The 23,505-nt window shown below is 50.3% G+C and overlaps 1 protein-coding gene across 1 annotated transcript in view; it reads right to left on the reverse strand.

The window, feature by feature from the left end:
* The window catches only part of HTRA1 (HtrA serine peptidase 1), a 47,338-nt gene that overhangs the window by 12,567 nt on the left and 11,266 nt on the right, over positions 1-23,505 (reverse strand). The window contains exons 2-3 of the mRNA XM_039870797.1: positions 11,036-11,135; positions 10,407-10,611 (exon numbers count right to left, since the gene is read on the reverse strand). Coding sequence (XP_039726731.1) covers positions 10,407-10,611; positions 11,036-11,135 — 305 coding nt within the window. The remainder of the gene's footprint in view (positions 1-10,406; positions 10,612-11,035; positions 11,136-23,505) is intronic.

Consider the following 23,505-nt stretch of genomic DNA (forward strand, 5'->3'; position numbering starts at 1 on the left):
ACTCACCAGGGGACTGAGAGTACCACGGCTAGGTGGTGGCATTACTGGGTCTCGAATACTCCACGCCTCCATTCCAGGTGTTCATATCTCCAGCCCACGCTGCCCACCGCCCAGATGGTCAGAGCACATGGCCCGCTGGCCAGCGAGAAAGACCTGCTCTGTGCCTAGACCATTCCACAGGGGCAGGTGACAGGAGCAGAGATGACCCAAAACAGGGCCATAAGGGAGCTGAAGAAAAATCAGAGTAGAGGCCGGCCAGAGGAAGCTGACCATGCATCCTCAGGACCATGCTGTTTTTCTGACAGCGGGAGCCTGAATTATCCTCAGACAAGCCAGGCCGGGGCGTGGAGGCAGGCCTACACGCCACCACCTGCTTCACGGGCCCCACCTGTGGCCTGGGGTCCTGCTGAAGGTGAATCGCAACTGCTGGAAGCCCCCAGAGAGACCGGCTGGGCCTGAGCTGAGTAATGTCCCCAGGACCATGGCTTGCTTCCGGCTTACTCTCTAGCATCAGCCCAGGGTGGTGCAGAACACAGACTTAGAAAAAGTACGTACACCACACAGACACGCACTCACACTCACAAAATGCCACCTTGCCCTCACGCATCCTAAGAGCACGCTGTCCCAGGAAGCGAGACTTATGAATTTGGTCTTGGTCCTGCATTAACTCACTCCGTGACCTTGGGCCACCTGGACTTCTCTGGTCTCAGTTTTCTCATTTCTAAAATAAGAAAGTTGAGTCTGGTGATGTCCAAGGTCATCCTAGCTCTGACAATTAGGGTTCTTTCCGGAAGACCTGGTTGATTTCCAAAAAAAAAACCTATTAGCAGACAGTGGTTAAATTGGTAAGATTAAAACAGACACAAGAGCCCTTAGTAAATAAATCTCTCTTCATACATCTCCCTAGCGGGGTCAGGCAACTTCCACAGACCCCTACAGCCCTGGGAGGGGAGGCGATGCCTGGAACTCTCCAGATGCTGGCTCAGCTGGTCATCATCTAGAGAGGACCCCAAAGCAACGACCCCTCCATCTTTGAGCTTCGGGCCATGTTTGGTTTTGCCTAACAGCCCCTGGTGCTCATTTTATTGCAGCCTCGTTCTCTGAAGCTTGGAGTAAAGAGCAGTAAAACGAGCCAGCGAAAGCAAAGGAAACACTGGAGACTTTTTTTTTTTAACCTCACGAGGCAAGTCAACTGCTTCTTTCTCTTGCTTCAAAAGTATAAAGTGCTCCTGTTACAAAAATATTTTTGTTGCTGAATCTGCAGAAGCCACTGCATCTGCCAGCTGCCTGGCACACTCCGTTTCAAGGAGCCAGATCGTCCAGGCAGGTCCTACGTGTTGAGGTTGCTTCAAAGGCGAACACTGCAGCGACTGGCTGTGACTCAACTGAGTGATTCAATGTGCTTTCTGGAAAGTTATGCTAACCTTTCATTTTCTTCAAAAAATATGCAATGGGGAAAGAAGCACAGCCCCCATACCCACAAGAGGCAGTGCCTTAGAACGTGCACGTCTGCTAAGGAAAAGCAGACTAGGCCGCAGAGGACTTGAGGGGGATGTCAGTGTCTAAGACTTGCCTGAGGGACGGTGACACCTAGCCTGTTAAGGAGGGAAGGGAGCCCACCAGGGCTGGAAAGGTGAGCAGATCAGCGGTCCAGAGATTTGCTAGAGCGGAGCTGCTGGGGGCAGGACCAGCTACATGACTGGCGGGGCTCAGGGCCAAACAGGAATGTGGATCGCTGGTTCACAAAGCGCTTCCAAAGCGCCACAGGTACTAATGGAAAGTTTAGTCTTTTCTTCTACGTTCTCTTCCTCTCAACCTATCCTACTTTTTTTTTTATTTGCTATTTGGTGCTCCCGGTGCACAAAGATATTCACGGGGTGGGTGCAGACCCGGGGACCCCGGACTCAGTGCTCAGTCCCCCAGCTACTGGACAGAGCCAGGCGTTGAGCCTAACCAGGGACATGGAAGACGAGCCAGGCACCGCCTCATCCCACAGGCCCAGTGCCCCGACTCACAGAGGATGAGCAACCCCAAGGGCACTGCAATTTCTTCCTCACAAGGATGCACTAGGTCCCTGGATGGGGTGGGAGAGGCTTGGCCCCTCTTGGTCACCATCACACCACCCACTGCCCCCAGATGCCGCGGGGTGTGCATGCCTAAACCTCACCCTCACTTCCTGGGGAGAGGAGCCTGGCAGTGATTGTTGCTCGAGGCCAGGGGTTCAGGGGACAGGGGAGCTGGGAGGCCGAGAACCCATCCTGGGGAGGTGGCGGGAAGTCAGCAGGAGGAACAGAGCGTGGACTGAGGCTTTGATCCCCAGCACACACACCCCTACTGTCTCATCAGACTTCACCCACAAAACACCACTTCGAAGATAAAATTAAGGCGATGACCTCAGAGCATTAAACCCCCAAACAAGGAACCCTTCTGAGCACAGGGCCCGTGAGTACACAGGTCACACTCCCATAAAGCAGCCCTGCTGAGGGGAAGCGGGTGGGCCAACAGGGAGATTCTTGGGATTCAGATTAGAGAGGGTGAAAGTCATCAGTGATGACAAGGTCACAGGTACAACCAAGGGAGGGTGGCTGCATGGAGCAGGTGAACAGTGGGCACTACCAAGGGGCCGGGGCAGGAAGGAGTGAGGTCACCAACACATGCGGGACCCAGAAGAACGGCGTAATCCAGTTGCCGCCATCCACTCCCCCGGATGACATATTAACACTGTTGAACGGCGGGGCAGATGGGACAAATGGGAAGGCGTGGTGGGAGGGGTTCAAGCGGGAGAGATAAGAGCAGTGGAGTGATGGAGGGAAAAAGAACAGAGGATGGTCATGGAAAAATAAAGAGAAAGAGAGAAAGAGCAAACGAAAAATGAAACGCGCTTCCCCCTCGCTATCTATGGACGCCGCCATAGTATCTAGTCTCCTTTAAGCTATAGCAAGACATGCTGGCGTCTCCCTTTCTCTCGTGGTTTAAGCCAGAAAACGTCAACGGTTGTAAACAGGAGCCCAGCGGCCAGTGAGTGTCTACATCCTGCAGCCTCCAGAGGAGGAAAAACATGGTCAAGTGCAGCTCTTGCCTTCGCTGACTTCATCTTGGCCAACGCTGCTACACCAGCGTTTGGCCAATACATATTTATAAATCAATGAATGTGAAATGAATAAATGAAAAGGACGAACAAACCAGGTCTTCGAAGATCCATTGAGATCTTAAAAGTGGGGTCAGCCCAGTAACTGGAGTTAACTGGGTAACTGATGACACAGCCTGGCTGTCAGCCGTCTACACGGCTACAGGCTCAGGAGTCAGGGAAGCAAAGAGAACAGCTTATGTCCACCAGCTACCCAAGGGGAAGGGCTGTGGTCCCACTCTTTTTGGTGGGCTCAGTCTGTTGGACTGAACTGAAGACTGAACTGGCTCCTCACTATCCACGACCACTCAGAGCTTGTGCCCTAGGCAAAGAAGTTGCCCAGGATGTAGCATTCCTTTCAAATTTATTTTTAAAAATTTAAAAGATATTTCATCTCCTCTGGGTAAAAATAATTTGAGATGGTTAATGACACAGGACATATTATAAGAAGTGAATTAATATATCTTCATGACATAAAATGGGGACATAGAGAATCTTCTAACCACAGGGCCGATGGCTTCTATGAGCTGCCTGGTCGCCACAGCAAAGACGAAAACACCGTGAGTCATGTGTTCTCGGGATCGGATTCAAGTGCCTTGATTAACAAAAGTGACTTGTTAATTAGCACTCTTATTGGAATAAGCAGCCCTCACGTCATCAGAATGGCTTATTTCTCCCTTGCCGTAGACCGTGGTCTTGATGGTTTTAAGAAACCAGTTTTGGGAATCCACACCTACACTGCCCTGAATGAAAGGTGACCAGTTCATTAGGACCCCTCTGCACTTACAGACACTCAGGAGATTGGCTGCATAAGAAACTGGAGATTTCCAGAGGATGACCTGGAATCCCAAAGATCCAATAAGACATGTACACAACACGTGGAGGAACCAGCTAACCAGGAATGCTGGCTTGTATTCTAGAGGGCTCTAATGAACTCACAGGAAAGTAAGTTTGCACTTGGTCCAAGGTCCAGGTCCTCCGGGCTGGGCAGAAAAGAACTAAGTAACTCAAGCCTCTGCACTATTCCCCTTTCCTGGCTCTGTCCGCCCTTCCCACTGCAGCTTGATGCTACCTCCCCAGTAACCTTTCCTGCCTATGCTGCCTACAGAGGACTCCCCGGCCCCAGCGCCTTCTACCTCTTCTCTGCTTGTTCCGTCTTTGTACTTATCACCGTGTTTATTCCGGTTGACCTCTTTCCCACACTAGACTGTAATCTATGGCTTTTACTCATTGCTGATACATCCTCAGCACTTAGCACAGTGTTTGGCCAAGACAGATGCTCAATTAATGTTGATAAACTCTGTGGATAAATACGGGATGAATGAAAGAATGAGAAAACCAGGCTTTAAAAGGTCATTAGGATTTAAAATTGGATAATAGTTTGCAAAATATCCTGGAATTCACATAAGCTCCTCTCCACTGATATTACGGAGAAACGGGCAAAAATTAAGGCTTCTCTGCCTAATCCGGCCAAACCAAAGCAGTAGCGGCAGCAAAGCAGCACAATCCGCCCCCAGAGGAGGAGCAAATGACATGAGTGAGCTTCGCTGTCCCTCCCCCTTTGGCCCCCTAGGGCTTCGCCTTTCGCCTCACTCGGGTCTCATGAGCATATTTAGCTTCCATCATGTCACGCCGGGGGTGGCAAACTTCTCCTGGGAAAGGCCAAAAAGTAAATATGGGCCATATGGGCTCCATTCTAACTATGCAATTCTGCTGCGATAGGGTGAAAGCAGCCCTAGACTCTACATAAAGGAATGGGCATGGCTGTTTTCCAATAAAACTTTATTTATAAAAACAGATGGCGGGCTGGATTCGGGCTGCAGACTGTAAGCGGCCAACCCTGGACTCTAATACACTATTACACACTCACTAAGCTGTCAAATGGAACCAATGTACCTCCCCACTCAAAGAAGAGGACGGAAGACATTCCCAGTGGGCCAAATTCAGTCCCAACAACCTGGGACCTGCGTTGCCTGGACCATAAATAATAGTCTTGATCCAATTCCCTGAAGACAGTGCCAATATGAAAAAAGGCATTACCATATTAAGAGAAAAACGCAGCCAAAGAATTTCCTTCAATCGACTAAGTTCTTGAAACGGGGCCAGAGAACACACAAGGGCTCTGGTTTGGAGAGTTTGGGGAGCTGAGACATTTTCACATTCCAAAAGGAGCTGCAATCAGAACAGTCCCCATCGGCCCCTGGACGACGGCTGGCACAGAGGGACAGGGCCGACCTCCGCGCCACCATCTGGGGTTACGCTGCCTAATGAAATATTGATCCTCAACCCCCTAAAAATGGTGAACAATCAATACAGTAATGGAAACCCAGGAACGTCAACACAGGCTGTGGTGTCTTTGTGGCTTCTTTAGTAAATTTAACAGCAGCCCTCTGAGGTCAGGGAGACAAAGAAAGGAGACCGCGAAAAGACTGGCAGACGGGGAGTGGGGGGAAGGAATCCCAAATGGAAAAACACAGAACCCGAGTAAGAGGATAACTAGGCCAAGCGACCCACATTCCAGGGTGAGCGACAGACTGGAGATGGGGCGCCATCCCCATGCAGGCTCCGGTATCTGATTCACTCTTGGACAAGCTCGTTAGGCTGAGTCAGCGCCTTCTGACGCTCAGGTTGCCTGAGGAGAACTGGCTGGCTGAGTCACGCCTAACCCAGGCCACTTCCTCCCTCTCCATGGTCCCGGGGCGCCAGGACCCCCCCAATTCGGAGGACTCAGGGCAGATTCCCCACACACAGGGCCAGATTCTGAGACAGGCCTGGAGGAGCCCAGAGTCTGCTCGTCCTCTGGGACTTGCATGTGAAAGGCCCCGGGCCCTCGACTGGCAGGGCCAGGACCCCGTCTGAACTTCAGGAAGATGAGAGCTGTCAGCTCCCCTGCCCCAGCAGCCAGCTCAGCAGTAAAAGGAGCCTCTGAAAACAAAGCTGCCCCCATCCCCAGGTCGCACGCTTCAGCCACTTCAAACAGGTCTGTAGGTGGCATCTGGCTCGAAGGTGGTAGGCCTGGGGGTGAGGAGAGAAAACCACCTCACAAGCCTCAACAAGGCTGCTTCCAAATATTCCCCTGGCTGTTGGCGTCAGGGCAAAGCGCCCACAGGAAACCTCACCACCTGGCCAGGGCCTCGCCTTACCAAAGACCACAGGCTGCGGAAGCCCCAGCCAACCCAGGTGTCACGAAGCCACAGGCGGCCCTCGGATCAGAGGAGCACTGGCCGAGAAGCTGGGAGGGAAGCAGGGTGCTGGGGGACAGGGGAGAGGGCTCTGCGACCATCTCCTTATCAGAAAAGAAAATGGGACTGTCGCTCACCGCGTGAGCCCCAGGCCCCTTCCCCTGCCCGCACCCACAGAGCAGGGGGCCTGCCTCCTTCTGAGCAGAGGGCTCTGACAGTCATACTTGGGACACTGCATACGGGGACACCTACCACCCGACAAGTGTGCCCCTCACACTCTAGCAGTGAAGATAAACTTAAATCATCAAATACATAAGTCGACTGCGAGTTAGGATGAGGAGATGCACAGCGAAATGTGATTGTCTCTGGGGTTCTGTGTTCCCAGAGTGGCAGCGGGGTGGGGAGGCCCCAGAGGAGGGGGTGGCTGAGCAGAGTGGGTGAGGGGCAGAGTGGGGAGATGAGGTCAGGAGGGAGGGCGTGCCCCATCTGGCCGGGCCAAGGTCCCACAGGAGTTAAGAACAGTGGGAAGCGTGTAAAGGGTTGTATACAGGGTACACAGGACATGCTCTGAACGTGGCAGTCACCGAGGGGACATCTGCTTTTCGCCTGTGCGTTTCCCAATCAACACCGCTGGAAAAACAGCTGTAACACAAGTAACTTTCCCTTAGCTCCTTCCATACACCTCTAGTATTTCTGCCCCTGCTCTGGCCTAAAGCAACCAAATAGCTTTTCACCTTTCTCCCTCCCTCCCTTCCTCCCCACCTCCCTCTGTCCCTTACTCTCTTTCTGAACTACTCCGGAAAAAAAGCTGCATGAACAAAATGCTGCCTGTGGATGAAAATTCAAACCGCTCTGCGAACACGGCCAGTGTCGTGTTAGACACACGGGGAAACAGTCAAGATCTGATGCTCAACTAGTCTGCCCTCAAAGCTGCTTCCTATTAAAATGTTTGCCTGCACTGTCCCTCCTTCCTGCAGCTGGCATTCTGTCTCCAGGGGAATGCTGGCCTGGCCAGGCCCCGCCCCAGGAGAGGGGAGTTACAAATCCCAGGACAGAAGGGGAAAGCCTGCAGCGGGGCACCCACCTCCACCGGGTGTGGCGGGGGCTGGTGGGGACAGCAGACCATGCAGGAGATGGCTGCCAGCTGCCTGAGTTTCTTCTGAAAGTTCGCCCGGCTCAAATCTCAGCAGGGAGAGCGAGCGCACATGTGTCTGCTCAGCAGTGAGAAGCAAAAAAAAAAGTTCTTTGGTCACAAGCCCGGAACGTCTCTGGCAACCTGAAGCCAAGGGAGGTTCCCTGGAGATGTGAGGGGGGCTCCGAGGATGGAAGGAGAAGGCAGATCGGGCTCCGACGGGGCCAGGACTCGGGGCTGGGGTCTCAGCAGCAGGGGCTCCGCCAGCTCCGCCCATGTGTAACATCCAGTTGCCTCTTCCAGGGGAAGAGCTGCTGGGTCTAATGCGTCACGGGCACCGCGACCACTGGCCCCACCAAGACTGTCTGGTGGGGAGAAGGAGACCCCACAGGCGACGCTGGCCGCTGCTGCCAGGAGGGCGCCGTGTGCTCAGGAAGGGCAGGAGCTGTTTAAGTAACGGGGGACCCCTCATGTGAAATCGTGACGCTGGAGGGAAGAAACGGGCCTCAGATTCGGGGCCAACGACTTAGCCACGGGGCCCTGGAGGCGGCGGCCACTCACGGCGGCTTCACGGGGTTATTAGAAAATGGCCCTGGGAGGCTGGGCCATCCCCCGCACGGCAAACACCATTTGGAGCGATTCTCGACCCCCAAGCCCAGTTTCCCCTGGTCCTGCCCCGCCTCCTCTGAGTCTTCCTGCTGTTTCTTCTTTTTTGCTATTCCCGAGAGTGACACAGCGTGAGGCGAGCTCCCGCCCCATCCATCGCCTGCACATTTTTCAAGCCGTGTATGTGCCAAGGTGAGAGGCCTCATTCCAAGCCGGTCTCCACGCCCTCCCCTAAATCATCACCCGTCAACAGAACCAGGGGGAATGAGCTGGAAGAGGCGTTCACATTCTCTCCACTTCCAACTACTATCAGCAGAAAAAAAAGCAGTTTAGTCAGTGGAAACCAGTCTCTTGTGTGGGTGTCTGCAATTTAACATCCTTTCATTTCCGATTCCATTTCGAAAAGCCACATTCGTCCGACTTGAAATTTTCAAGCCCTTTTTTCTCGGGCTGGAAATGTTACAGCTCAGACGGGCGAGCTGCTGGAGGAAGGGCGAGGCTCCGGGGGCAGCAGGAGCCAGGTCAGAAACACTCGGCGAGGCTGCTCTGCTGAGGTCTTTCATATCCTGCCTGGACATGCCAAGGATGACACAAGGATATTCTCCACCTTGGCTCAAAATCCGAAAAGAATGTCCCCCGGCCAGAGCAGCTGCACGGTTCGCATCCACGAGTTCCAAACACGAAATGACTCAGCGGGGGCGGCTCACGCAGCACCCCGGCCAGCGCCCTACCTGCAGAGAGCCCCCTGCTGGCTGCCTTCCAAGGGCTCGGTGGACCTGAAAAGTCCTCATGTGGGGCCACAGGACGTGCTATTCTGGCCAGCCGCCTTCCGGTGAGACTACCACATCCTGGACACCTTCCTAGAAGTGTGTTCCTACACAGGGATGCACCAGCCTTCCTGTGGGCTATTTAAAGTCCAGCTGTGCCATCCCCCCACTAATGGCCGTGGGCCTGGGCAACTGGGGAGCAGCAGCCTGGCGGCTTAGGAGGCTATAACTTTACTACGGCATAGCTACGTGGCCTCGGGCAGGTCCTTAAGCTCTCTGAACCTCTGTTTCTTCCTCTAAAAAATAGGGATAATACAGCTATTTTTCAGATTAGGCGAAAGTTATAAATGAAGGCAGAGCCTGGGCCAGCATGAGAGCTTATCAAATAGAAGTTATTGTGATCAATAAACGTATTCTGAAAGATTCATTGTTATTAGCAATTCCACAGTCACCTAAGAGAAATAATAGGCAATTAGGACCCTGCCGAAGTCCAGTTAACACCACCGGGCACAGAGCCTGCTTCTGACCCAATGAACCGCACAGACAAAAACAGCCTGTGCAGCCCCACACGGGTCTGACTTCAGAGCCCACATCCAGGTAAAGTTATGCAGAGAGCTGGAAAAGAACACCCCTCCTGGCTTCCAGTCCGTGATCTTTTCCCGGGCCAGCTGCAAGATTCCAACCCACCCTGAATCTTCTTTCCATGTGAAGTCTGAGAAACGACAAGGGCATGAAAAAAAACAAAATGCAATTTCACTGAGCACATGCCACACAGCAAACCAAACCTCCACGATCGACGCGCCAATAAGGGGCAATTTTTGATGGTCTAATAAGAACTGGACTTACTTTCATGTACGCGTACTTTGCTAAACATATCAACAGAGCGAAAATGACTGCAAGGAGAACATTTAAGTACAAAGCAACACATTGTCAAACACAGCATTTCCCAAATTGAGCTTATTCTGTCTCAGTTTGGGGGAAAAAAAAAAAAAGGTCCTATATTCAGATAATTATAATTTAGAGTAGACACCTCTTGAAGGAAAATCACATGCACATTAGCGTAGCAAAAGCTCTGGCAAGTTCTGAATGAAAGAAATCCATTTGCTTTGTTTTAATTCATGGTTTCCAAAACTTTAAAGTATGGAGTCTTGTTTTTAAAAAACATCTAGTAACCCTGCAAAAACCCAATGTGGGAGACCTATTTGTTCTCAAACTTAGAATGCACAAATGAACAAAAATTTGTAAAAACAGTTGCCTTAGGGTCAGGAATGCAAGGAAGATTCAGTTTTCACTGCTTACCTACAATTTCTTTATAAACCTATTGCTTTCCTCTATAAAAACATAAAACACTATTTTGAAAACTCTCGGATCTTACCGCCTGCTTATTACAGAAGCTTCTACGAGGCCTCCCACCCCCACCCTAACCACACTCGGCATCTCCTAAATGCTCTTCTTTGGCCCACATTTCACTGGTTCCGTCCAGCTTCAGTGCTTCGCCAAAAAGCTGTGGTGCCCTTTGACCTCTCCGGGTTTTGCCCAGTTTTAGCCAGGGTGCCTGAGAACTGCATTCTGCAGGCAGGGAACACGTTTACCTCGTGGTCAATTTTGATGAGTGCGATGTCCGCCTTCTCGTCCACATCCTTGATTTTGGCTTCGTAGGTGGCTCCATTTTTCAGCTCAACTTTGACCCGGTGCTTGTTAGTCACCACGTGGGCGTTTGTCACGATCAGTCCATCTTCGGACACGATAAACCCAGACCCACTGGCCACCGGCACCTCCCTCTTAGAAAAAGGGAGCCTAGAAACCAAAAGAGCATTCGGTTAAGCACGAAACACCTAAAAATCAACTGGACACAGTGATGAATTGGTTCTACCACAGCGAGATGCATCTAGCTACTGTGCCTGTATAACCAGGTGTATTGAGATTAAAAAAGACAACATTAGGCCAACTTTTACAGGCAGCAGAAAAGTCCACTTAGAAAATGTCCTTAGGGAATCTCTTCAGACCTAGAGGTACTTAAACCATCTAGAAGAGTCAAAGCAGACTTAAACAGTCCACCAGGACAACATCCTAAGGGAGAAACGTTATTTCCCCCTAAGAACATATTCAGTGACTCTCTGACACTTTAAAGTGTCTGGAAAACAGCTCTGATGCTGTGCCGGTGGCACCGTGCACTGGTGCGAGCTTCAGAGGCGGCAGACAGAAGGCGGGGCCTCTTTACTTGCGAAACAGTTCGATGTGAACCACGGCGGGGGCGATCTTCTCCACCACGTCGGCGATGAAGTTGTATTTATGGCGCAAACTGTTGGGGTCTTCCTGCCCTGAGGACGAGAACAAAGAGAAGACACCTGGAAACACTGGGCTCTGTGCCGTGGTCGCCTGGAGGGAGGTATGGGTTAGAGGGGCCGGAATGGGGGCTGAGGACGAGACACCTGACCTGGGCTCAATGGCAAAGACCCTTCTGGCTCTGGAGGAAATACCCGCTCAGACGAGACGGCAACATCTGTCCCAGGGGACCTCTGTGCTCGGTTCTCTTCCTATAGTAGCTTCGCCATGAAAATGCTGGACTGGAGAAGCCAGCGGATACCGGGACCTCCTACCAGCTATTTCAAAGTGGTCACCCAAGGGTCCCCTTGACATGGCATCCTCCTCCGCCAGCGTCCGTCCCTTCCCCAACTCCCGCAGCACCACCAAGAACGGCCCTTCTCAGCATACTGCCACCTTTGGGAGGGGTGGCCGAGGCTGTTTCTGACAAGGTGCCCATCAGATGTCATAGATGTAAAGGACTATCATAAAAAGTCTTAAGGCAAAGGCACAGATCTTGTCTTTTCCACAGATACCATCTGTCCCCAGAGCAATTTTCCACCACACCTTAACCATTCATTCCAACCCCCAGACATCTTAGGTCAAAAGGCACAAGAGGTGCCTTGATACTGTTGGGGGGAAAAAGAGAAATAAATGACCACGATTTTCTATATAAAAATATACACTATAATTGGTGAACCCCCACATGGTGAGCATTTTTGAAGCTACTTTCAGACAAAGCAATCTCTTCTGCATCGTATGATTTTCTAAGATGCAGAAAAGGACCTGCAACTTCTAGGCAAGATAAACCGATTCGACAAATTCATGGTGGCACCATTTTATTATTTTTGTTTCGAAACCGTTTCATATGGGACCTTATTTTCATCTTTCCCTTCTTCCTATGGAAGAGGAAAATCAGACGTTGTTCCCACAAGATATGTAGGGACTTTAAAAGACTTCTCCATAGACACTAAATTTTCTTAGTAGAAAGTATAAATAACAGAAAAATCTGAGCAAACTCACAACATTTCCACTTAATACCGGCCCCCTCCATATCTGCTACCGTCCCAAGATTCCTAGTTGCACCTCCTGGATTCTCTGATGAAGAATGTAAACGAAGGGACAGGAGCATCCCTTCCCGACCAACAACCGGGTGGACATCACCCAGCCAAGAGCTGTGAGCAAACCATCAGGTTCCCTCAGCCCAACTTCCTGGGAAAGGCCAAAGCAGGTTTAATTCCAACAAGACCAGCATCCCTCGGGGAAGCGTGGAGTTTCTGAGACCCTCACAAGAAGGATGATTATTAAGTCTCGACACCGAAAATCAATAATTCACTTCTTCTCTCTGATTGCCAAATTAAGCACGGGAGAATCTGCCCACATCAACAGTGAAAATAAACGTGGGTTTTTCCAGCTAAAATGAGAACTGGTTGCTTTCTCACACAAATTAGAGAAAGTGGCCCCAGGGTCTGTCCACCCTGGGAAAGCAACATGGGAGAGCAAGGAGGACACTGGCCTGGACACTAGAAGGCCCGGGTCCCATCCTCTGTCACCTGTGAAATGGGGCTGACTGCCTCTAGAACGAGCTGCGAGGTCTCTTCCAGTCCAGTGTTCTATGATCTGATCCCTACTTCCCCCTCCTACCCCAGCATGCTAGAGCCAGATAACAGTTTTGTCAAATTCGAGGTTGGGCACGGGACTGTCCAAATTCTGCAGATGAATAAACAGAAAGGAGGAGCAGCGTGAGCACAGACCATATTGAAAAGGCGAACAGACAAGCCTTAATTGTGCAGCTTCGATGAAAAAATAACCAGTGACCTCCATTACCATCACTTGGTGGACCAGCGTCAATGGGGAAAATTAAACAGAGCAGCAACAATTGAATATAAGGAACATCAACTAATTGTTCACAGATGGGCAAACCAAAGAGGAAGTGTTTGTCTTCTCCAAATGCAGTTCCGGATGAGGAATAAAAGTGTCTCGAAGAGCAGCTTGGCTCAGCATGAGAGTCCTGCTCCAGGACTTTTAAAAGCTCGTCCATCAAACTAGGGCTGCTGCTGCTGCCTCACGGTCTTTAGAAACCCTGGCTGACCCCTTCTGCTCGGATCTCTGCTGCTGGTCACTCATCTTCCTTCCAGAGGGGTCAGCCTAAGCAGAGACTTCCCAGAGATGGTCCCAGGCTGGCTCTGCCACAACCCTCTCTTTGAGTGATGCGGACGGAGGCATCCAGGCCACTCGAGCTGGGGAGAATGGGTAAGAGGAGCACACGCTCTCGACGCGGAAGAATCAGGGCGTGTGCCACTCAGCACAACACGAACCTGCCGTGTGACCTTAGTTATGTCCCCCTAAGTATTCCAAGTATTATCTTGTTGTCCATAAAATGTGATGACAATAACGCCTACCTCGATGTGTTCTGGATGCTGATTTTATGTTTATGAACTCCTGTATGTGAAGTGCTCAGCCAAGTCATGCCATATAATAATAAAAAAATAAAAAAATAAATGATGGGGAAAGGTGCTGCTCAGTAGGCAGCCCTGGATGGACGTGAACACCACACACCTCAGTGGTACAGCAGGGAGACAAAGGGAGAGGTGAGGCGTCTGGGGAACAACTCTCCCCACCTTGCCGAATTCATGTAGGTCCTGGAGGCTCCGCCTAACAGGGCCACCATGGCCACCACTGCAGAGGCACAGACCAACGGGAAGCTTTGAGAGACCCGTTTTTCTGGCTTTGACATGTACCTCTGTTCCCCAGCTTCCAAGAGTACCCCACAACCAGTGCAGAAGGAGGACAGGGGGCTGGTCAGCACAATAATCTAGCCTGAATTGAAGCCCAGGTGCACTTTCAAATAACCACGGAGCAAGCAACCTGTACCAACAGCAGACACATCTAACTCCCTCTGTGAAGCGAGGGCCTTGTTCAGTTGGGTCAGAGGTAAGAAGGACGGGAAGCCTCCAGCAGGGTCAAGGCCTGGCCCTTCTAAACGCTCCACTGTTGTGCAGAAAGCTGGAGCTGACTGGTGTTCTGTAATGGCCTGCCATTTAGAGAAAGCTGGCGACTCAGAATTCAGAAAAGCGAAAGTAGGGTATTTTCTACATTCCTGATTAATGAAATGAGAGAAAAGACAAAAATGACCAATATCAAGAATCAAAGAGACAGCATCACCACAGATCCTATAGACATTATAAGTTTTTGTAAGTGATTATTACGAACAAATTTATGCACGTAAATTCTACAGATTAGATTAAATGGACAGATTTCTTTAAAGGCTTAATTTACCAAAGCTCACTCAAGAAGGTATAGCTATCCTACGTAATTCTGCATCTATTAAAGAAATGCATTTTTCGTTAAAAACCTTCCCACAAAGAAAATTTTCAAGCCCGTAAGGCTTCACTGCTGAATCGTACCAAACATTTAAGAAAAAGACAATACGAACACTTCACAAACTTTTCCCCAAAATAGAAGAGGGGAACCACACTGCCCAATTTATTTCAGGAACTCAGCACTACCCTAATGTAAAACCCAGAGAAAAGACAAAAGAAAATTATAGACTAACATTCAGCATGAACATAGGCCAAATATCCTTAAATCTTTTAGCAAACAGAATTCAGCGAAATAATAAAAAGAATAATATATCATGACCAGGTGGGTTTTATCCCAGGAAAGGATAAGGTTGGTTTAACATTCAAAAACGAAACAATATAATTCACCATATTAACATATTAAAAATGAAAATCAAAATGATCATCTCGATAGATGCAAAAAAAAAAAAAGATGTGACAAAACAGAACACACATTTGTGATTAAAAAACAACAACAACAACAAAAAACACCATTCGGCAAACTAGAAATAAAAGAGAATTTCCTCAGCCTGATAAAAGGGATCAATAAACAATCTAAAGCTAACATCACATTAATGGTGAAAGACTGAATGCTTTCCCTCTAAAAATAGGAACCAGGCAAGGCATTCGCTCTTACCACTTCTAGACAACATATTTTTGAAGTCCTAGAGAGAACGATTAGGCTATAAAAAGAAATTAAAGGCATAGAGATCAGAAAGGAGAACATAAAACTGTCTTTATTTGCAGATGACATAAGGGTCCATACAGAAAAGCTTAGGAATTTATAAATATGCTACCTAAATAAGTGAGTTTATCAGTACCTCCAGAACAACAGGTCAATAACACAATCCACTGTATTTCTATGTATTAGCAATTAACAACTAGAAATTGAAATTTTCAAAATCTCCCTATTGCTAAGCTATCAATTCTCCCAAAACTGATCTATAGATTCAATATGCCCCCAATGAAAATCCCAGCAGGAGTTTTTATAAAAATTGATAGGTGATTTCTAAAATTTACATGGAAAGGAAAGAACACAGGATATCCAAAATAATTCTCAAAAAGAGAAAACTGAATGACTTATACTATGCGATTTTATTTTAAACAGAAAAGGCCTGAATAACTAGGATTCGTAGAATGACGAGTCGCAGCATTTGAAAGACGGAGCTTTCCACTTACCTAATAAATATTTATCATTAATGGTTTTTTAACACAACAAATGACCCATTAAGAGTAGCCAACATTTCCTATAATTTTATGAGTTTTTAGACTAGCAGGATTCCATCCAAAGCTAACAAATGATTCATCTTTCCTTTTTACAAACTACTGGTCAAGCACCCAACTCCACAAATCCTGCTTCCTTGGAACCCATCACTCCTGGAGTTTTACAGAAAATATTTTTTAATGACTTTCCACATCTTCCTTATAGGAGAAAAGAGAGAGACACACAGTGTTGATAAATTTCCATAATTAATGTAAAAATTAGAATAACAGACACTTTCATTATTAAGAATTTACTGAAAAGAGCCAGGCGCTAAGTGAAGTACTTGACGTACATTCTCACACCGAATATGAAAATCACAGTGAGGGAACCGTGAATCAAAGATTTAGCACAAAATTGGACACATGCTTTTTAAACACATCAAAACGAGCGCTTCTTTCATCTTGAAGGCAAAAATGTCAGGTAAAGATCAGATGTGAGGCAGGAAGGAGAGAAATACCCCCTTCCAGGCCTAACGCCATGGTCCTCAAACTCTGCCCCAAGGCACCCAGGACACCACAGCGAGCTCACAGGGTATTTCGAATTTCCTGAGGAAATAGTGATTCTTGATAACGGTTGGACACCTGGAGAACTAGCTCTAAGTAATTCGCTCACGGTTTCAAAATCAGATCTCCTGACGGTCCTTTCGACGACTCCATACCTTGATGAATTTGGATTTCTGTTGGTCGCTACGATTAAAAGCAAAGACTGTACAAAAGTCAGTGTTGACGTGGAAACGGGGGTGGCAGTGTCCAATCTGATCCCAAAATTTGAGAGAGTATGTGGATATACTCCATTCGTAAATAATTGTGGTCGTTAAATAATAAAATTAAAATATCTTACAAATTTTTTTTCAAACGACCACTGTGAATGATAAGGACACAAATATTTAAGTCGTTAGGATCTAATTACTTGACCACTGGAATTGTTAGGTATTTCTTTCTTTCAGCCTAGGAGGTACCACGAAAAACATTACTGAGATGCTAAGGGTGCCACAAACCCTGAAAGTTTGGGAACCTCCGTCTGCGGTCTCTCGGGCTCTTTCCCGAATTGCTGCTCAGTGACCATGTTTCAGAGCAGAAGTGGATTTGCAGTAACGGTAAACAGAGCTGCAGCCGCGAGCCCTCTGTCTGCCCCGTGAGGGGCCCCGGCAAAGCATTCAGTTGTCACGTGCTTTTGAAAAATTTGTAGAACATTCAAACTGCTGTTGGTTGAGGCCACTGTCTCCTTCCCTGTCACATGTTTCCTGTCCTGTCACAATGGCCGTGGGCATTTGGGGAAAGCAAAACTGGGGAATCACTTTCTTTGGGTTTAATTAGATTCATTTATGTGCTCTGAAGTCACTTCTGTGTCTAGTTAAGTGACGGATCTATCCTGGTATAGAAATGATTTCTGGGGACACTCCTCCTGTCACCCTGCCACCTCCCCTGGTGCAGGCCAGAGGTTGTGTGCAGAGCTTTGTTGGTAGTGACGAAATATGCCAGGGGAAAGACTGAATTAACAATAACAAAATAATTAATAATTCTACTCTCCGTAGGAAATATTATAAAATCATTGTCACGTGAAAAGGTGATCGAAGAGTCTACAGCCAAAAAACTATAGGGGTTAAAGTATTTTAAACATAAATGTGAATCTGGCAGCTAATAGCATCATCGTGACATTTTTCTGGGTTTTGTGGAGTTCGTAGTTATCTGTCTACTTTTTGAAATCTGTAATTCGTGGCAGTTTCTTTTTTCAATCTAAGTAAATAATCATTTTCACGCCTAATGTTGTAGTCATCATTTTGAATTCTTTCTCTTAAAGAGGGTCCCCCAAATTAAACTGTACACGTTTCAGGTCCCATAGAACCTGGAGCTGCCGGGGGATGGTGGGGCGTGCCACCTCCCTGGCCCTCAGGAGCACAGAGCTGACTCACAGGGCAACGGGCACACCTGAGCCATGCCAGCAGGACCCCTAAACTATACCTACAGGACACGCTGCCCTGGCCGGCGGGGACTCTCAGTCGCTGGCCTTCGCCATGGCCAGCGTGGGAGGGGTCTCCCTGGAAGTCCAACGAGACCCTTGGGGCAGCGCCTGCCCCACACCAGTCTGCAGCTGCCCCACACCTGGCTCCAGTGGTCCCAGCCTCGGATCCGGATGCCCGGGTCCACCCCTCATCCCCATGCCACGCAGAGCTGCCCGCCCTCTCCTCACCTTGACCTAGCAACTCTGGTCCACAAACTCGGAGTGTCAAGGATAGAGGGGACGGCCCAGCTCAGCTCCAACCCCAATATATTCCTAGCGGGGTCAGCAAGGCAGAGAAAGGCCACAAGGCTCTTTGTCAACACCCAGAGTGACTTCAGCCAGGCCTGGCCTCAAATCTCGATTCTGCCCCTTTCGGCTGTTAGTTCAGGGAGTGGCTTTCTCCGTGTGAGCCTGTCTCCCACTCTGCAACATGGAGATCATACCACCTACTTCGGATGGTTGGGAGCGCACGCACATAAAGCACTGGGTCTCAGGCCCCTTTGGGGGCCGGGAGCTGGCCTCCAAACACACTATGCTCTACCCCTGCACCCACACTTTTCTTCCTGCCTGGAATAACAACACCAAGAAGAACATGAACACTCATTTATTGAGCATCTGCTGTGTGTCGAGCGCAATGGCAGGCACTGAAAAATGTCACCTCTAATTATTCTTGCAAGCCTGCAGGGTGAATCCTTTCCCCAGCCTACAGAAAGATGGAGAAGCAGATCAGAAGGAAGGCAGAGGTAAAGCTGTTGCTAAAAGCCCCAGAGGTGGCGAGTGGCAGAGTCGGGAGGCTAACCCCATCGGTCTGGCACCCAAGCTGGAGCTCTCTGCTCTGCATCTGTGGCCTCCCTTCCAGGTCGCTGCCCCTTCGCCCAGCCTCCAGCCCCCCGCAGCTCACACGGTAGTGGGAACAGCTCCCCGCTTCCGGGCCTGAGAACTCAGGGCCAGGACTCGGGATTCACAAGCCAACCTTCGCTTCCAGCAAGAACAATCGCACAATCCAATTTCTCCCCAGAGCTGATAAGTAGAGCTAATTTGGAAAACAGAATGCAGTGTATCTGAGGGAAAAGAAATGAATCCTCTTTTATTCAGAGGGAACAGCATGTTCCCAAAATGCAAATCAGCTGCAAGAGCAGATTGATCAAATCACTGGCATTTTAATGCACTGTCTTACATTCAGGAGCCACAAGACAATTTGCGGAGCCCAGTGCAAAACAAAAATGTGGGGTCCCTTGTTCCCAAATTATGAAGAATTCCAAGGTGGTCCAGCAGAGCATAGAACCAGGTGCAGGCCCTTCTGAGCGCGGGGCCCTGTGGGACCACCCAAAGGTCGCACACCCGTGATGCCAGCCCTGCCTGCATTCTAACTTCATTTGATTTAAAACCCAACGTGCAGGTGACATACTGAGAAGCATCGCACTGGCTCAGGAGCTGGGTGAGATGCTGCTGTACCCTGGGTGAGCCCAGACCCCCCACAGGCAGCCTCCAGGGACTGACAGAGCACCCCGCATGCAGGGAGGGAGGTGGTGCCCATCTTCCATGATCTTAAGTCGCCGGGCACAGCTCCCATGGTGCAAGCAAGCTGTGCGACCTCAGCCAAGCCTCCTGTGCTGAATATTCCTCAACTTTAAAATAAGGAGCTTTAGCAGGTGGCTTCCATGGTCCCTCCCGGCTGTCACAGAGAAAGAAATCACTTGTGCTTTTTCACCTAATTTCTTCGATTTTCAATGCCAGCCAAGGTAGTGGTATTTTAAAGACTAAAATCACAGCACAGCCCAGTTCCGACAGTTGGCAGGATTCGGGGGAAAGGACAAAATGTGAAGAAAGAAACTCAGCCAAAAAGACCTCGGGATACGGCCAGGGTCTGCCCAGCAGGGGACCGCGGGCGGCAGGCTGTGCGGTGCGGGGACAGCTCGCCCTCCCGCACCTTCCTCAGCCTCCCTGACACTTCTGATCCAGCCCTTCTCTCCCACCAGTGCATGCGCCAGGGCACGAAAGACACAAGACACAGAGTTCTTTCAAAGGCAAGGGCACAAAATGCATTGTACAGAGGTCGGAAATGAAGGCCCGTGGAAAGCGCTGCCCATTTTCACGCGAAGGGCCAGGAGCCCCCTCTCCTGACTGTGAACAACCCAAGGGAGCTCCGACTCATGAGATGCCAGCTGGGACACACTGCCACCCTAGACTCAAAGTCCCTCCCCAAAGCCCCAGGAAACCTCCCGGCCACCAGCAGACACACGGCCAGCCAAACTCCCACTGGCTCAGAAGCTGTAAATAAAGCAGCGACCACAGCAGAAACCCCAGGGGTGTCGTGAACATGTTAAATAGTCATTGGGAATGGTTCAGCTGCTGGCGGGGTCTGGGACGCACTCCTCAACTGTCATCGGCTGCCATCCCACAACCCCGACACCCCAGGGAGGAGTTCTCCAGTCTCTAGAGCCCCATCCTCCAAGTACCGGCCTAGACTCAGGCCCAGAATCCAGTGACACCCCAGGAATTATTGCCATGGGGGTGTAGGCTGGAGGCTGTCCTCTTCATCTCTAGATGGTCCGAGGGTCACATCTGAACATTTATTTCTTTGTCTCTAGCATGGCTAGATTAAGAGTACAAAGAGCCTACTTGCTGGGTAAATAAAGCCAGACTCAAATCCAGAGGTGACTCCAGGAGGAAATTACCTGCCAGGCACATCACCTGCACGCACCTGGGGGCCTGCCCTCACCTGCCCTGTTCCACTCACAGTCTGGCACCTTTAAGGGAGGCTGGGGAAAAGTGAACGCAGTCAGGGCTGGACCCAGAGCTCGTCCCTCCAGCGCTTCCCTCCCTCCCCAGCCCTGAGCTAAAGGTTCCCCACACTTCCGATCGACTGGGGGTGCAATAAAAGGGAGATAAAGCAGAGCACAGAGATGGGAGGCTGCAACCAAGACCCACTGATGCTGAGAGGCTGCTGTGGCCGCTCGATGGGTCGGCTGGAAGAAAAGACCCGGGACACTGAGCTCCAGACTGAACGACGCACGCCCCGTCCTCTGCCCCCCGGCCCCACGCTGCTTACCACATCAGGGCTTTCGACGTCAGAACTGGAATTTGGGCTCCACAACTCTGGCTGAGCACCAGCTCCTGAGGCCAGAACGGGACACCTGCCCCAGGTGTGTAGGCACAGAGAGACCAGACCAGGAGGCAGGCGGTTAACTAACCTGACAACCGTGCAGCTGGGAGAGGTGCTGGTCTACATTCAGGGAGGGCCAGGGGGATGATTTCTCACTAAGAAAAGCCCTCTTTGTGAGGCTGCATGATGAATTGGGGAATTACAGGAGGAGGAGGCCAGACCGGCTGGCTGAGGGCGGGAAGAGGCGGTCAGGCTGCATTAAGGGAGCCAGAACAGCAAACGAACGGGGCTTACTCCTCATCCAGTGAACTTGGACTACTATCTCCCTGAGCTTCAGGAGAGAAATCAAGTTAACAAGTTTCTGATGGGTAATGGCCTGAAGCGCAAAGGGACAGGGCCTGCTGTTTGCAGAAGTGGTTGCCTGGGGGGTAGGGGCGGGGGAAGCATAACCCAGCAGCGGCAGCAAAGATGTCCCACAAGACTCATTTTCTCTGTGTTTTCGGTTTGAGTAACTGCATTCTGTCTGTCCCACCCCATTAAATTCCAAGGGAACTTGTCAGCGAGGACTCCGGCCTCCGGGCCCAGCGCTGGACTGGAAAGTGGAGGCACCAGAAACACGAGCGACACTTCGCATATTCCAGAACACCAGACCCCTGTTCGGATGGGTGCTGTGGCTGCAAATTCCAGGCCACTGGGGGGCCTGGGCGCAGAGGGGCCCATGCAGCTGGGTTTCTGTGAACCCTGCCCAGGAAGTCCACAGGAAAGAGAGAGGCTCGCCTGGCTGTGGCCGAGGCAGCAGACGGAAATGTGACATAAGCCTGAAGATGCCGAGCAAACCTAAGACGGCAGAAGAGACGCAGCTTTGGTGTCAAGCTTCCCACGGCCAAAGGCTCTGGGACCTTTTCTTGTTAAACTGCATTCCCAAGTAGCAACTTTCATTATTTTTTTAAAATTCAACACATGTTCAAAACTGAATGGAACTACTACTACTATACCCTCTGCCCTCTGCATAGAAATAAAGAATTGATATTCAGGAGAGTTGCGTGTGACCCATTTCTTTCCTCATAATGAATAAAGGAGGAAGAGGAGGCGGAACCTGGGAGCCTGGCCTGGATCTCCAGCCCACACTGGCACTTCCAGGCGCGGGCAGCCCCCCTTTTTCCGGTGCAGCCTCCCAGACGCTCAGAGTGGGAAAAGCTCGCCCGACGCCAGACCTCAGACTGCAGATTCCGCCCCCCTCCATGTGTCCCGAGCCGGTAACTGTTTGCAGGGGCTGGGCCAAGGCTGCAGCAGATGGTGCAGAAAAAGACTGGGCAGGTGAAGTGAAGAAGCAGGGGGACCGACCGACGCAAACAAGTCTAAGACAGTCTCGTCCGATGAGCAACAAGTTTTCCGGGGCTGCAAACCCCCGGATGCGCTGTCGGCCACACGCATGGCCCAGCTCTGCAGCTTCGACTCTGCTGGTAAACGGTGCCTTTTCCAGAACCATACGTCTGCGTTTAAAGGTGCCTCTCATTGTAATCACTTTTCAGTCTCACTGGGCAAAAAATAAAAAACAAAACATCCTTGCTTGCACAGCCACGGTGAATGCTTGGGTTTAATGAGTACTGTTGCGTTTGACAGTCTCTGCTGACCTATTTTATGTATCAGGAATAAAAAAAGTTTCCAATCAATTTCACCACATGATTTTTTTTTTCAGAAGTCTCCTGAATGCCCGGCATGTGTCTATTATTATCTTTAGGGAAATGGCTAACTGCTTGGTTCACAAAAACACTATTAACTTTCCTCTTGATAAGCATCTGGCTCCGGTCTTGACCTTCCCAGATTTCTCAGCTGGATTCTCTTCCTGCCCTGACTGCTCCTGGTTGTTATGTCTGGAGAGGCCGAGGGAGTTCAGGCTCCCAAATTCTCCAGCCACAGGCACCGGGCTAGGGAAGTGGGGAGGGGGGTGGGACAGGGGGCGAAGGTTCAGTTCATCAAGGGGTCTGTCATCAGCCACCTTCCCACAGTCCCCTCGGTAGAGGAGGGGGTAGGCCCGGGGCTGGGGAGAAAGGGGATGACGGGAAGGTGCAGGGAGGGATGTCATGTGACGGCAAAGCCAGGCCCTCCATCCAGGAAAGGGACAGCTCTTCCCGACAAGTCCTGGTACCCATCTGCAGGCGGGCACTGTGCTTGAGATGCGAGGAGGAGAATGAGGGGGACTCGTAAGGCTGAGGCAGAACCGGAAAGAATCTGGCTCAGGTAAGAGGTGAGAAGTGGCCCTGAGACCCACGCCGAGCCACTTCGCCTCTCTGGGCCGCAGTCACCTCGTCAGCGAGATGAGGGCGAGCTAGACCATTTCCGACACCCTTTTCCAGCTGCCCAGAAGGTCGTATAATGTAAAAAATCTGAAAAGCGCATTTCCTGATCTCTTCCGTTCGGCGTACTTCCCATCTGCACGGCACACGCGTTTTCAGTGCTGGCCACCTGTGTCACCTCCTCCCTCTGGCTTCTTCCGACAGACGAGGTCGGCGCAGCCTCAGCAGTGTAGACTTTCAAAGTGACTTTCAGGGCTGGGGTTAGGATTCTCCATTAGGGAGAGAAGAAAAACATTACAGTCTGGCCTTCCTATGTCCCAGAAAAGAATACAATTCGGTCACAAAATGGAATGAAGCGCTGACACACGCTACACATGA

The sequence above is a fragment of the Pteropus medius genome, unplaced genomic scaffold (genome assembly GCF_902729225.1).
Source record: "Pteropus medius unplaced genomic scaffold, Ma_sr-lr_union100, whole genome shotgun sequence".
In the NCBI taxonomy this organism is placed as follows: Eukaryota; Metazoa; Chordata; class Mammalia; order Chiroptera; family Pteropodidae; genus Pteropus; species Pteropus medius.